Genomic DNA, 13,344 nt, shown 5'->3' on the forward strand with positions numbered 1-13,344 from the left:
ATGTAATAAGTTTAGGTTTTGGAGAAACATTCTTGTAAATCTTGCAAATATTTTACAATAATGCAACCTGATTTATGACTATAAAACTGAATATTTTACTAATAAAGTACTATTGGCTACCAAGCCTGTGTATTTTCTATGTGCTATTCTAGAACTTCCCACCTTCTAAAATATGAGAATTCCTTTTTAATACCAAAACACTCATGAAATTCCACAGGATATTTATTTTTAGCCTCATTATTTGAGAAAAGACATATGCACAAACAGATCTGTAGTTTCCTTGCACAATATCCCTGGGTCCCAAGCTTGGAACCATGACTCTATCTCATTTACCTATCTGCCCCTACTCTCCTGAGCAAGGGAAAAACCCTTTTTCTGGTTTCCTCTGCAGTGATCAAGTTTTAGTGCTTATTTCTAATATAACGGTAATTCAGAGAAAGGGGAAAGTTATGCTATAAATCTAGGGCATTCACCTTTGTCCTGCTGTATGTCTGATGGTGGAGGTGAGGTGATGCAAGGCTCCTTCACTTCTGGAATGCCTGCTCTCCAGCTTCTTCCATCCAGAAAGGTTGGAGACACTTCTGCAGGTTTAAAAAATAAATCCATAGCAGAATTGCCAGATTCTATCAAGAATACGAAAGGCATAAAAAGATTGATTCTAAACTTATAAACAAGGTATTTAAAAGATTAATAGAACATTTCTAAATGTGAATATAAACATCTAAAATTATGAATTTGGACTTCCCTGGTGGCACAGTGGTTGAGAATCCACCTGCCAATGCAGGGGACATGGGCTCGAGCCCTGGTCCAGGAAGTTCCCACATGCCACGGAGCAACTGGGCCCATGTGCCACAGCTACTTAGCCTGTGCTCTAGAGCCCGCAAGCCACAACTACTGAGCCCACGTGCCTGGAACCCATGCTCCGCAACAAGAGAGACCACTGCAGTGAGAAGCTCACACACTGCAACGAACAGTCGCTCCCGCTCGCCACAACTAGAGGAGGCCCGTACGTAGCAACAAAGATCCAACACAGCCAAAAATAAATAAATAAATCAATACATACGTTTATTAAAAAAATAAATAAAATAAAATTACAGTGGCTTTGGAGGAGGAGAGCTAAGAGACATAAGTAGGGGTAACAATGCTATATTAAAGAATTTTTCAAAATGTTTTAAATTTATTTTAAAAGTAGAAAAAATTATTACCTTGACTCTTAAAATTGTGCAGGGGAAGAGCATTAGTAACTGAAGTTGCCATGTAATGTAATTCTGCAGAAGATGGGACTTCTAGACGATCGCTTTGCTGTTTGATACTATTATCATCTGAAGGCTTTTCTCTAACAGGTAATTTGTGTAGATCATCAGCTTCAATGTCAATCACATTTATGTAAGTGTGCCCAATCTGAACCAAAACACACAAAATCAAAGAGGATTACATTCTTTTTACTTATAGTACGGCCACTCTACCCTACCCCTGCCCCAAAAAGGTTTAATTCTCAAGGCAAGAAGAGCTTATATAAGCCTAACTTAGGGCAAACTTCAGGAAGTATGTGTGATGGTTTTGGTTTACAGTATTTGGGGGCACAATATTTAAATTTTAAACTAATTTTTGACCTTTCCAACAAATCTATGTAGATGAGATTTTTGGCCTCATTTCACCTACACAACTGAATAATGCAGATGACCATAATAAAATTTAGCACAAAGGTATTATTAAAACTTCCAAATTTAGTACCGTTTCACTTGCTGAAGGTGACAGAGGTTCCTCTGGTATTTCAGTGGAAAGTTTGAGATTCAGATATACATCTGGTGCCAAAAGTTGAGGAACATTGAAAGATTCATGTTCTAAAAATAAGAAAAATCAGGATAGTAAAAAAATCTGTAAGTAGCTCTATGTCATTAACTTGGTAAGAAAAAGTTAGCAACAAACAACATTAAAGACATTTGTTGGACGGACTTCCCTGGTGGCGCAGTGGTTAAGAATCCACCTGCCAATGCAGGGAACACGGGTTCAATCCCTGGTCCAGGAAGATCCCACATGCTGCGGAGCAACTAAGCCCGTGCGCCACAATTACTGAGCCTGTGCTGTAGAGTCTGCGAGCCACAACTACTGAGCATGCGTACCACAACTACTGAAGCCCGCGCACCCTAGAGCCTGCGTGCCACAACTACTGAGCCCACACACTGCAGCTACTGACACCCGCGTGCTCTAGGGCCCGTGCTCTGCAACAAGAGAAGCCACCGCAGTGAGAAGGCTGCACACCACAACAAAAAGTAGCCCCTGCTCGCTGCAACTAGAGAAAGCCTGCGCACAGCAACGAAGACCCAACGCAACCAAAAAAAAAAAAAAAGGATATTTGTTGAAAATCTAAGTAGAAGTTTCATAGGTATAAATAAATTAAAGCAAACTGTATTCTATTCTAAGGGCAAATTACTCTAGAATAATTCAGAATTGATGCATATTGACTATTGCTTTTCTCATATGAATGGCTCACAAGAATAATGAAATATCTAAGTCATACCAAGAACATGCTATAATTTCATTTTTCAATTTCAGATATATTAAGTCAGTTTTGCTTGTTTAAAATTTCAATAAAACCAGGCTTTAGGAAATTAATCATAACTAATTTATTTTTTTACTTTCCACACTGTTTCTTGTTGCTTGTTCGCTTGTTTAACCAGCTTTATTGAGATGTAATTCACCTCCTTTAAAAATGTACAATTCAGTAGTTCTTAGTATATATAAAGACCATAGTTAAATTTTACCACTTAAAATGTTTAATATCTTAATTTTACAAAAGTCATTAGCTTCTTATTCAAAACAATATAGAAGCCTGTCACAATAAGTCAGCAGTCTAACTCTGTGCCTTTTGTCCTACAACTCTAATCTTATTTCCTAGCATTGTATTTTTTTTCCCTAGCATTGCATTTTTAATAGAACATTACTTTCAAATTTCACAAGCAAAATATAACTCGTTGCAATACTGAGTACTGGAAACTTGGCACCAAGGCTTGAATTTAAACCACATGACAACCAAAAAACTAGAAAAAAAGGGCTTCTCTGGTGGCACAGTGGTTAAGAATCCACCTGCCAATGCAGGGGACACAGAAAGGTTCGAGCCCTGGTCCAGGAAGATCCCCCTATGCCGTGGAGCAACTAAGCCCATGCGCCACAACTGCTGAGCCTGTGCTCTAGAGCCCACAAGCCACAACTACTGAGCCCACGTGCTACAACAACTGAAGCCCGCGTGCCAAGAGCCCATGCTCTGCAACAAGAGAAGCCACCGCAATGAGAACCCGATGCACTGCAATGAAGAGTAGCCCCTGCTTGCCGCAACTAGAGAAAGCCCGTGTGCAGCAACGAAGACCCAATGCAGCCAAAAATAAATGAATAAAATAAATAAATGTTTTAAAAAACTAGAAAAAAAGAAAGTGAAAATACTTAAATTCTCATTCTATCTCTATTAAATCAATTGATTGGTTTAACTGCTTTTTTTTATGGGGGTCGGTAACTCCTGTTTCGGCCGTCATGCAGACATAACCTTTAACTAGTCATGGTGTTCTCAGAAAAAAAAAGAAAGAAATCACACCTGATGAGGAAGAAATGATTTGCTGATTTTTATGACATTCAGAAACAACTTCTTGAGAAGCAGCATCTTTATCTTGTATTCAATTAGGAGATTTGGGACAAAAAGAGAAAACAGAAAAAGGATTTCACAAGCACAGAAAAAATTAAATATACAAGTGCAGATTTTTATATATTGTGTATAAAACGTGGTAGAAAAGTAGACAGCTTAAGAATTTAATTTTTTAATTAATATGATAATTTTAGATTTTATTACTATTTATATCCTGGGCCTGATCACCTGAATGAATAACAAACTTCTAGCAAATAGGCTGCTGACTTTAGAAGACTACAGAGCAGTCAAGTACCTCCTAGGCTTTCTCGAAGATACATTTAAGAATGTTTCTCAAATGCGCACTCACCATTTGCATCAAAACAATCTTATTAAAAAAAAACTTGTACATGTTCAACCTCATTCAGAAAGAAATAAAAATTAAAATAACAGTTAGAGGCCTTTTTCTTTAATCTACTGGATTGGTAAAGGGTAAAAGAGTTAGCTAAATCATAGTGATGAACAACGACAACAAAAAAGGCTCTATGCAAGAAGTTACTCACTGAAGCATCATTCATAGGAGAAAAATACTGGAAACCACCTAATACATTCATTCATTACGTTAATGAAGAAGTCTGTCAGGCAAAATTCCAAAAAGTAGCTTCTCCAACATTTATTTCCTCTATTTTTGGACACAGTTACATATATTCTTCCCACACTAAACCCAATCTAGTCCTTCTCTTCCTAACTCAACTTCAGTAGCCACGGCTTCAGGCCTCTCAATCTTAGGCATAAAATTCTAGTAAAGTCAGTTATGGCACAGAGAACCCAAATTCAAAATATTATTTCTACCAGGACTTCCCTGGAGGTCCAGTGGTTAAGACTCCACTCTTCCAATGCAGTGGGTGCAGTTCAATCCTTGGTCAGGGAACTAAGATCCTACATGCCGCATGGCGCAGCCAAAAAATAAAAAATTTTAGAATATATATTATTTCTACTGATTTAGGATGTAGTCCGTGGCATTTTTAAACAAATATCTATTACGTTTTAATGAAGTTACCATAAATTCAATTTAAAATTTAATTTTAGTTTAAAATGTGTAAAGTATATACCAGGGCTGAGGACAAGAAGCTGGGATGAGTAACTAATATCACATAATTTTATTCATTTATTTTTTACTTAAATACTTATTTATTTGGCTGCGCTGGGTCTTAGTTGCGGCATGCCGAATCTTCATTGCCATGTGCGGGACCTTTAGTGACAGCATGCAGGATCTTTAGTTGAGGAATGAGGGATCTTTAGTTGTGGCATGCAGGATCTCTCAGTTGAGGCATTCGGGATTTAGTTCCATGACCAGGGATTGAACACAGGCCCCCTGCACTGGTAGCGTGGACCACCAGGGAAGTCCCTATCACATAATTTTAAATTCCCTTTAAATCACTGTTTTGAAAAAAAAGTTGAGATATATTAAATATTGCAAAATGTAATGAATTTTAAAAATTAAAGTGAAATAGCATTTTACCTGGGTCTGTATTTGTACTTGCATCCTGACATCCTTTAACTTTCTTTTTTACAGAGGCCATGAAATGCAATCCAGCTGATGTATTAACATTATCCTGGAGTTTTTCTTAAATACAACAACAAAACATTGGAAGCAATCATTGAGAAGCCAATATATTACCAGGAGCCCAGAAGCAGAGTACCTAACTCAAGGGAGGTGAGGAATTCAGTGTCAAGATGTTACCAAAATGGACTTTCTGAGTGAAGTGGTATCTAAGTTGATCCTCACAGGCAGCTCAGTAGAATTAAAACCAAAATTGTGAAGGACTCTGTATGCCCAGGCTAGAAACCTATTCTTCTGACTGATGAAGATCCAGTAGAAGTTGTTGAGCAGGGAAATGATATGGTCAGACTGATGTTCTAGAGAAACCACCCCAGCCAGTGTGTGGAAAATAAATTTGAGTGGATAAAATTAAAGTAAGGCAATCACATAGATGAGGTTGCTGCAGCAGTTCAAATAAGTACCTAGTAATGGTGAGGAATAGAGGAGAGAGGATAAATTTAAGAATTACAACGATAGTAAAATAGGCAAGAACTGGCTACTGATTGGTTGAGAGGGGGAAGGGGAAAGCAGAACTCAGAATAATGTGTGTTTTGATGTTAAGTTGGTAGTGACACAAAAGGAGAAAGAGAACACAGAAGAACAAACCAGTTGGTAGGGAAGGGATAATGAATTCAGACTGCACATGCTGTACCTGAGGTAATTTCCACCCTGGAGGAAACATTCAGCAGGAAGTAGAATCAAAGTCCAAAGACTATTATGGGAGTTTAGGTTTTGATGTGGATATTCCTGGGAGTGTACCCAGGGAGTCTAAGTAGAATAAAAGAGTATCAATGATGGCACTTGGTAGTATAATAAAAAATATTTATATTTGGTCTTTGTCCTTGGTTCCAGGAACAAAACTCCTTACACCCTTGGATTTTCCTGAGTGGTAGGAGTATGTTTTGTTATTCATGATGAGCCCCTTTTGATCATATCTGAGTTTAGGCTAATGACTCCTGGCAGGCCCCTAGATACTTTCAGGATGGGTGCTGGTCACCAGAGGAACCAACTATCAGCCCCACCTTACTCCCACCTCCATGGAAGGGAGAGCAGCTGGAGTTCAATCACCAATGGCCAATGATGTAATCAATCATGCCTATGTAATGAAATTTCAGTAAAACCCCTGAGACAACGAGGCTAAGGGGGCTTCTAGGTTGATGATTAAGTGGATGTGCTGGGAATTGGTGCACCCAGAAAGGGTGTGGGAGCTCTGTGTCCTCAAACCCCATACCTTGCCCTATGCATCTCTCCCATTTGGCTGTTCCTGAGTTGTATCCTTTATAATGAAACTGTAACCACAAATAAAGTGCTTTTGTGAGTTCTAGAGTTGTTCTAGAGAATTAGTAAACCTGGTGGTAGGGGGCGGGGGTGTCATGGGAATCCCTGAATTCATATTTGACCAGACAAAAATGCAGGTGTTGGGGGACCCCATTTGCAGCTGGTGTCTAAAGGAAATAGGGAGTCTTTTGGGACTGATTCCTTAACCTCTGGGGTCTGTGCTAACTCTAGGTTATTAGTGTTAGAATGGAATTGAATTATAGGACACCCAGTATATGTCACAGAATTGGAGAATTGTTGTTGTTTGGAATGACACAATATACATTCACTGGAGTACTACGCAGTCATTTTAAATGACATTGTAGAAGAATATCTAGTAAAATGGGAAGATATATACCTTAATACTAGTAGTAAAAACAAGTAAGTTATAAACAAGTAGAGGAGGTATTCTTTTTATATATAAATATATATATATACACACACACATATATAATTTATAGATATATACAGAGTAGGGATATTCAGAAAATAAACTCTAGAAGAATATTAACACTGGTTATCTCTAGACATAAGGATTATTGGAGATTTTAATATTGGTCTTATTTTCTACTTGCGTTTTCTAAATCTTCTCCAGTGAATATGTACCACCTTTGTGAAGAGAAAGAATGTTATCAAGAATGAAAAAGAAAATGGTTTTAAGACAAGTGCGTGGAAAAGAAGAACACCAGACGGATTAAGAAGCTGAGAAACAGAAGCTAAGCAGGTCAGTGAGGAGACAACTGCTCAGCACGCAGAGGCCTGATGCTGGGTCGTGGCACCAAAAAAGGGAGGGAGCACCAGGCCAAGGATTATGTGAAGGAATGGGGTAACAGATGTGAGGGATAAATCAGGGGTGACTTCCAAGGTAAAAATCTTGTCCAATCAAATGAGTGGTGATATCACTAATAGGAAAATGCCAGTTTAAAATGTGGACATTGGGCTTCCCTGGTGGCGCAGTGGTTGAGAGTCCGCCTGCCGATGCAGGGGACATGGGTTCGTGCCCCGGTCCGGGAGGATCCCACATGCCGTGGAGCGGCTGGGCCTGTGAGCCATGGCCGCTGAGCCTGCGCGTCCGGAGCCTGTGCTCCGCAACGGGAGAGGCCACAACAGTGAGAGGCCTGCGTACCACCAAAAAAAAAAAAAAAAATGTGGACATGTTTTTTTTGTTTTTGTTTTGGCCACGCCATGCAGCTTGTGGGATCTCAGTTTCCCGACTAGGAACTGAACCCGGGGCCACCACCGTGAAAGCCCAGAATCCTAATCACTAGGCCACCAAAGAACTCCCGTGAACATGTTGAATTTAAGGGGAAAGTAGAAAAGAAAGAGAGGGAAGATGTATATTTGAATGTCACCAAAAAACTTTAAGAGCTGAAGTCATGAGAGTGAATGGTTGCAGAGGCACAAGAGTGTTTGTGTGTATATGTGTGAAAAATACTGAAGAGAAAGCCTGGAGAACATGTACATTCAGTGGCAAGAAATGAATTGACCAATTCAAGAAAGAAAAGAATTTACTATCTGTAAACAAGTTCTTTTTTCTGAACTAATTCCTTTACTTTAATGTATATGTATTTTCTATGATTAATTTGACTCCAGGCGTGTTCTCCAATAATTTCCTTTTAGGCCTTATATATCAATATCTTATTTGAGATTCTAATTAATTGCATTGCTCTACTATAGGGGTTGGTAAACTCTGTAAAGGGCCAGATGATAAATATTTTAGGCTTTGTGAACCATATGGTCCCTTTTGCAACAAATGGAACCTGCTGCAATGTGAAAGCTGTCATAGACAATGTGTAAATAAATGGGCATGCCTGTGTTTCAATAAAACTTGATTCACAAAAGCAGGTGTAATCCAGATCTGGTCTGTGGGCCATACTTTGTCAACCACTGCTCTAACGGATAACACATCAAAACAAACACATACACATACATACACACATAAACACCATCCTGTCAAAGATAACATGAAAGCAATTTGGTCTCATTTTTATCTACATATTTTTATATTTTTTTCATATATCATAACTAACATTTTAACAGTGCTTACAACATACAACACTTACATAAACATTTCTGCTTTTCCCAGTATCCCTGGGAAGTGGGTGGGTATCTACATATTTTTAGAAAGCTGATTTTAACTCTGAATGGAGATGTGACATTAATCATGCATATACATACCAAAAGGAATGTCAAAGTCTTCCAAAGGCTGGGAACCATGATGTTCTTGTTGCTCCTAAATGAATCCCCAAATGATCAAGTTATGATTAACTCAAAGACAGTCATTATTTTGGAAAAAAATATTCAATAGCTATGAGAAATGTTGATTTTTTAGGTATAGTTTAAAATCCTTTAATTCTAGAAATATTTATTCTATCAAATTATTTACTCTATCAAAGTAACTCCACAAAGATACTTACGAAATTCACAAGTCAAACAATAAAAAAGAGGATTACCAATTTAATGCAGTTACTAAATTACAATATGCAATTCTCTCCTGCAAGACTAGCTTTAACTCACAAATAATATCAAAACTGTTCATGGACTCAACATTTTACTAAGTGCCTCTAGACATGTTCTTGAGGACTTACTGAAAAAAGGGTGCTAAGATTCAAGTAAAGAAAACTATTTCTGTTTATTTAAACTCTTGTTGCAAATACAGGTAAATAGTCACCAAATTTAGAAGGAGTGTTCGCAAAGATCTGATATAAAATATAGGTTGCGTAACAAACCTATGTTTGGGAAATCCTAGAGGCACCTAAAAGAGTTAGGTGAAACTATCATAGGAGAAACCCAAATAACATGATATGCATTAAGATGTCATAGAAAAAAGGAAGAGTGATTTCAAATATAAGTCACACAAGCAGATGCTCTAAACTACAGTTTTTGATTTACCAACAAGTTGCTTTCCACATTCACAACTGTTTGTCTACTGTTGCACAGAGGGATGCAGCAGAGATTTATGTGCTTAATGATGTTAAGGTTCTCCTAGTCACAATCAGAAGCTTCCAGCAATCAGACGACTAGATAAACCACAGACATTCTAAACTCTGTGTACATGCAGACCAGGGAAGAATGTATTATAGTTTTTCTATACCTTGGGCTTCATAACTATTTCTGAATCATTATCATTAATGATGAAATTCTCTGGTTGGAAAGTCACACTTGGTTTTCTCCTTAGTTTCTCTGATCTTTTTTCTTGCAGCTCTTTTTCAGCTCGTCGTCTTTGTCTATTAAAAACAATAGTGCAAAATATATTTTTACTATTTTAGTAACATCAGTTTTTCATTTGTATCATGCTATGCAGTGGGACAGTTATCAAAATTTTGTCAATAAATTATTTTCAGTGCCATTTAATTAAATTAGCAAGATATTCTGCTAGAATACAAGCAAATATAAGCAGAAGTCAGGGACCCATGAAAGTTATTTCTAGTTCCTCTACTACTGAACTGACTTTTCTGTGTTAGTCACTAGAGTCCCAGGTTAGAGTTACACCTTTTAGGTAATTTTCAAATTCTCTTTTCTGCAGATTCTAAGCTGGCCCCAGAAACCTTACTGGATACCTCTATTCACCTATCTGAAGAAGTTAGGCAAACTCAGTCACCTCAGCAAGGAGGAAATCCCAGCAAGGAGGAAGGAGAGCCCAAAAAGTTAAGGGGAAAACTTACTTTGAAGAGGGTTTACCTGGAAAAGATGGAAGGAAAGACCATTTCTGGAAAGAGAGCACTGGTAGTAGATTTTAGGGTCTGATAAATGTGAAATTTTTAAAGTACTTTCTAAACTAAGTAATAATCTACCAGTTAATACATGTTTTGAACATCCATTATGAGTAAAACATTATAAATGCTCTTCATTAGAAGTCACAGCCTTGCTTTTTACATGCGCATTTCTTAGTGCCCTGAAACAATTCACATCACTGCTTCCTGTAAGAGTCTGGAGGATAATGGTAAGAAGAATAACAATAAACGTTACTTCAGTGTATTGGACAGTATATGGAAGATTTCATGATATCAAATATTTGTGCTGCAAAAGATGACTGCTCATCCTGTTAGAGAAAAATGTAAAAAGAAACCTCTAGCCTATGAATGCCAGGAAAGAATTCCTTAATAAAATGTAAAAAATAATAGTATTTGTTTCTCACATTATAGGAATTTTTCTCATCACAAGATGTGTTCAAATGCATGACACTTGACAAGGAAACTGAATACGCAATTGTGTCAGGCTGGGAGGCTGAACCAGATAACTTTCATCTTATAACTATATTATTGTCACTAATAATAAACTTGCAGGTACATTTGCAGGTATATGCTCAAATAAAATTTCACTTAAAACTTGCCTTTTTTTACTGTCCTTTCCTTGTCTCAATTCAGATGATTCTATTTTGACTTGTAGAAGCTGGAGGTGTCCAGGATCGCCTTGTTCAAATAAATTATGCGTTAATTTTTGTTGCATTTGTTTAAATGCAATAAGGTTTTCAAGTGGAATAAGTTGTGGGTTTTGGTACTATAAGAAAAAAACAAAGCATAGTAATTTACAATTACAAACCTCAATTAGGCAATATGTTAATAAAAAACTGAGAAAAACATTGGTTTAAATTAAACTAAGACGTGCAAGAAATAGAACATATCAAAGAAAACAAACTGATTTGGACTGGTAAGATGAGTACGCAGATCTTAAAGTACAAATGATTTTAGAAATCATTTCCTGAAAATTTCAACTGGGCATTTTATTTCAGAAAATACGTTAAAAGTCCTCATCTTCTTAATTTCTTTTTCATATTAAAAATCTTCCTTCTTAAAATTATAAATGAAGTTATATAACGTCTAGCTTTGATTTAAAATTCTTTGGAATAGGGAGGATGCACACGGGTGGAGATTATGGATGGAACAGATTAGCAATATGTTGATAACCACTGATGCTGGGTGATGGTAACTTGGGGGTTCATTATACTATTCTAATTAAAAATATTTCTTTAGAACCTTCCCAAAATGTCTACTTTTCCACTCCTTTAATCCTTTCTTTTTTGTTCATAATACGTTCAGAAGAAAGGAAGGCACGATAAGTACTTTTTCTAAGGAATGACCATTTCTTTTCCCAGCACCATTTTCAAATCTTAAAAGTGTACCAGAGAATGAATTACTCAAATACTCAACTATACTGACTTACAAAACTAGAACCTAAAACAATCTTAATTTCATAAATCAAAGGTTACAACTTTAAAGATGATTTGGTGGGTTTATAAAGATTTAATCTTTGTGTTTAAAGTATTTTAAAAAGATACAATTTTTTAATATGTAAAACTACTTACAGATCTGGGTCTAAATTTAACAATTTTAACCTGTAGTAGATTTGAAGGGAATCATATCACGATTGCTAGGAACCCCAAACAATGCTCTCTCTCTAGACAGACAGATATACACACACACACACACACACACACACACACACACACACACACACACACACACAAGAACACTGGTCATTTTATTTTACTTCTTATTTCTTCTCTGAGCAGAATCTCAGAAACATCTTTTTGAAAGAGTCTAGAAAACTCTGGTACTGATACACGAAAAAGACCTAAAACCTTTAAGGTACTCCATTATTATTTTAAACCAAATTTTGTATGTTATTTTCAATAACAGAAGCATTATTTCTTTAAAAAGAAGTGTGTGGGCTTCCCTGGTGGCGCAGTGGCTGAGAGTCCACCTGCCGATGCAGGGGACACGGGTTCGTGCCCCAGTCCGGGAAGATCCCACATGCCACGGAGCAGCTGGGCCCGTGAGCCATGGCTGCTGGGCCTGCGCATCTGGAGCCTGTGGTCCGCAACGGGAGAGGCCACAACAGTGAGAGGCCCGCGTACCGCAAAAAAAAAAAAAAAAAAAAAAAAAAAAAAGAAGTGTGTAAGAGCTTTTCACTGAGTGTATATTTATGGTATGAAAAAGGCAGGACTGTGCTTTTGTATCACTCTGCAAAAATCATTACCATATTTTCTTGGGATAGACATGAATGAAGTAGTGATAGTCTTGGGTATTTGCTTTCTTCTGCTACAGTTCTAATAGGTATTGATGGAACTGTAACTGATGCTCTTGAGGCAGAGGAAAATACAGAAGGAGGTTTAAGTTGCAGGTGCAATAATGGAAGTCCAAAAGAATTCTGAGGAGATATCTCAAAGGGCCCTGGCTTAACATCAAACAGTTTTTCTGGTTTTATAAATGTTGCAGAGTCCTGCTGAGGTGTCAAGTTTTCTTGTCCAACGTACTGATCCAAGTTCACATGCTTAGGAATTTCTGTAATTATTGTCTCTGCCCATTTCTTCTGCTCAACTGCTTTTTTTATGGCTTCAGTATTGTACTGGCTCAAATTCAAATGGGACATTGAAGTAGTGTCCATTGCTCTCTTTGGCAAAGGAGGCTGGAAGAAATCAGATAATCCCCAAGCCACTCTTGGCTGTGGTGGAGGACTGAAGGGAACTTGAGGAACTCTTTCTGTATGGAAGGAAAGGGGCTTAAATTCAGGCTTGGGCTGAAATTGAAGCAAAGGAAAACCATCACCAGGTCTGAAAGTTTTTGCAGTGGGGATAAGTTCAGGTGTCTTCAGAATGGCAGAAGACGTGGACAAAAGGTGGAGGTGAGTATTTCCAGCAGGGGCTGGAGACAATGAAGTGGTAGGTAAGCTCTGAGATGCTGGAGTTAGTCCTCTATTCTGGGTTTGGCCTTCTAATTGACAAAAAGGAACACTCCTATGTGGAACATTCTGGAAGAGAAAAAAATATTATGTAAGATTAAAATACATTATGAACTCCTACTTTTTA

General features: G+C 37.5%; 1 protein-coding gene across 15 annotated transcripts in view; it reads right to left on the minus strand.

The window, feature by feature from the left end:
- The window catches only part of CPLANE1 (ciliogenesis and planar polarity effector complex subunit 1), a 130,346-nt gene that overhangs the window by 57,441 nt on the left and 59,561 nt on the right, over nt 1-13,344 (minus strand). For 11 of the 15 annotated variants that reach the window (XM_033852803.2, XM_033852801.2, XM_033852796.2 and 8 more), the window contains 9 exons: nt 12,516-13,286; nt 10,870-11,036; nt 9,631-9,763; nt 8,715-8,769; nt 5,139-5,243; nt 3,590-3,661; nt 1,735-1,844; nt 1,206-1,401; nt 474-623 (listed from right to left, as the gene is read on the minus strand). In XM_033852803.2, coding sequence (XP_033708694.1) covers nt 474-623; nt 1,206-1,401; nt 1,735-1,844; nt 3,590-3,661; nt 5,139-5,243; nt 8,715-8,769; nt 9,631-9,763; nt 10,870-11,036; nt 12,516-13,286 — 1,759 coding nt within the window. The remainder of the gene's footprint in view (nt 1-473; nt 624-1,205; nt 1,402-1,734; nt 1,845-3,589; nt 3,662-5,138; nt 5,244-8,714; nt 8,770-9,630; nt 9,764-10,869; nt 11,037-12,515; nt 13,287-13,344) is intronic. The other 4 variants (XM_033852804.2, XM_033852798.2, XM_033852797.2 and 1 more) reach the window with 3 other exon arrangements.

The sequence above is a fragment of the Tursiops truncatus genome, chromosome 3 (genome assembly GCF_011762595.2).
Source record: "Tursiops truncatus isolate mTurTru1 chromosome 3, mTurTru1.mat.Y, whole genome shotgun sequence".
NCBI classification, from domain to species: Eukaryota; Metazoa; Chordata; class Mammalia; order Artiodactyla; family Delphinidae; genus Tursiops; species Tursiops truncatus.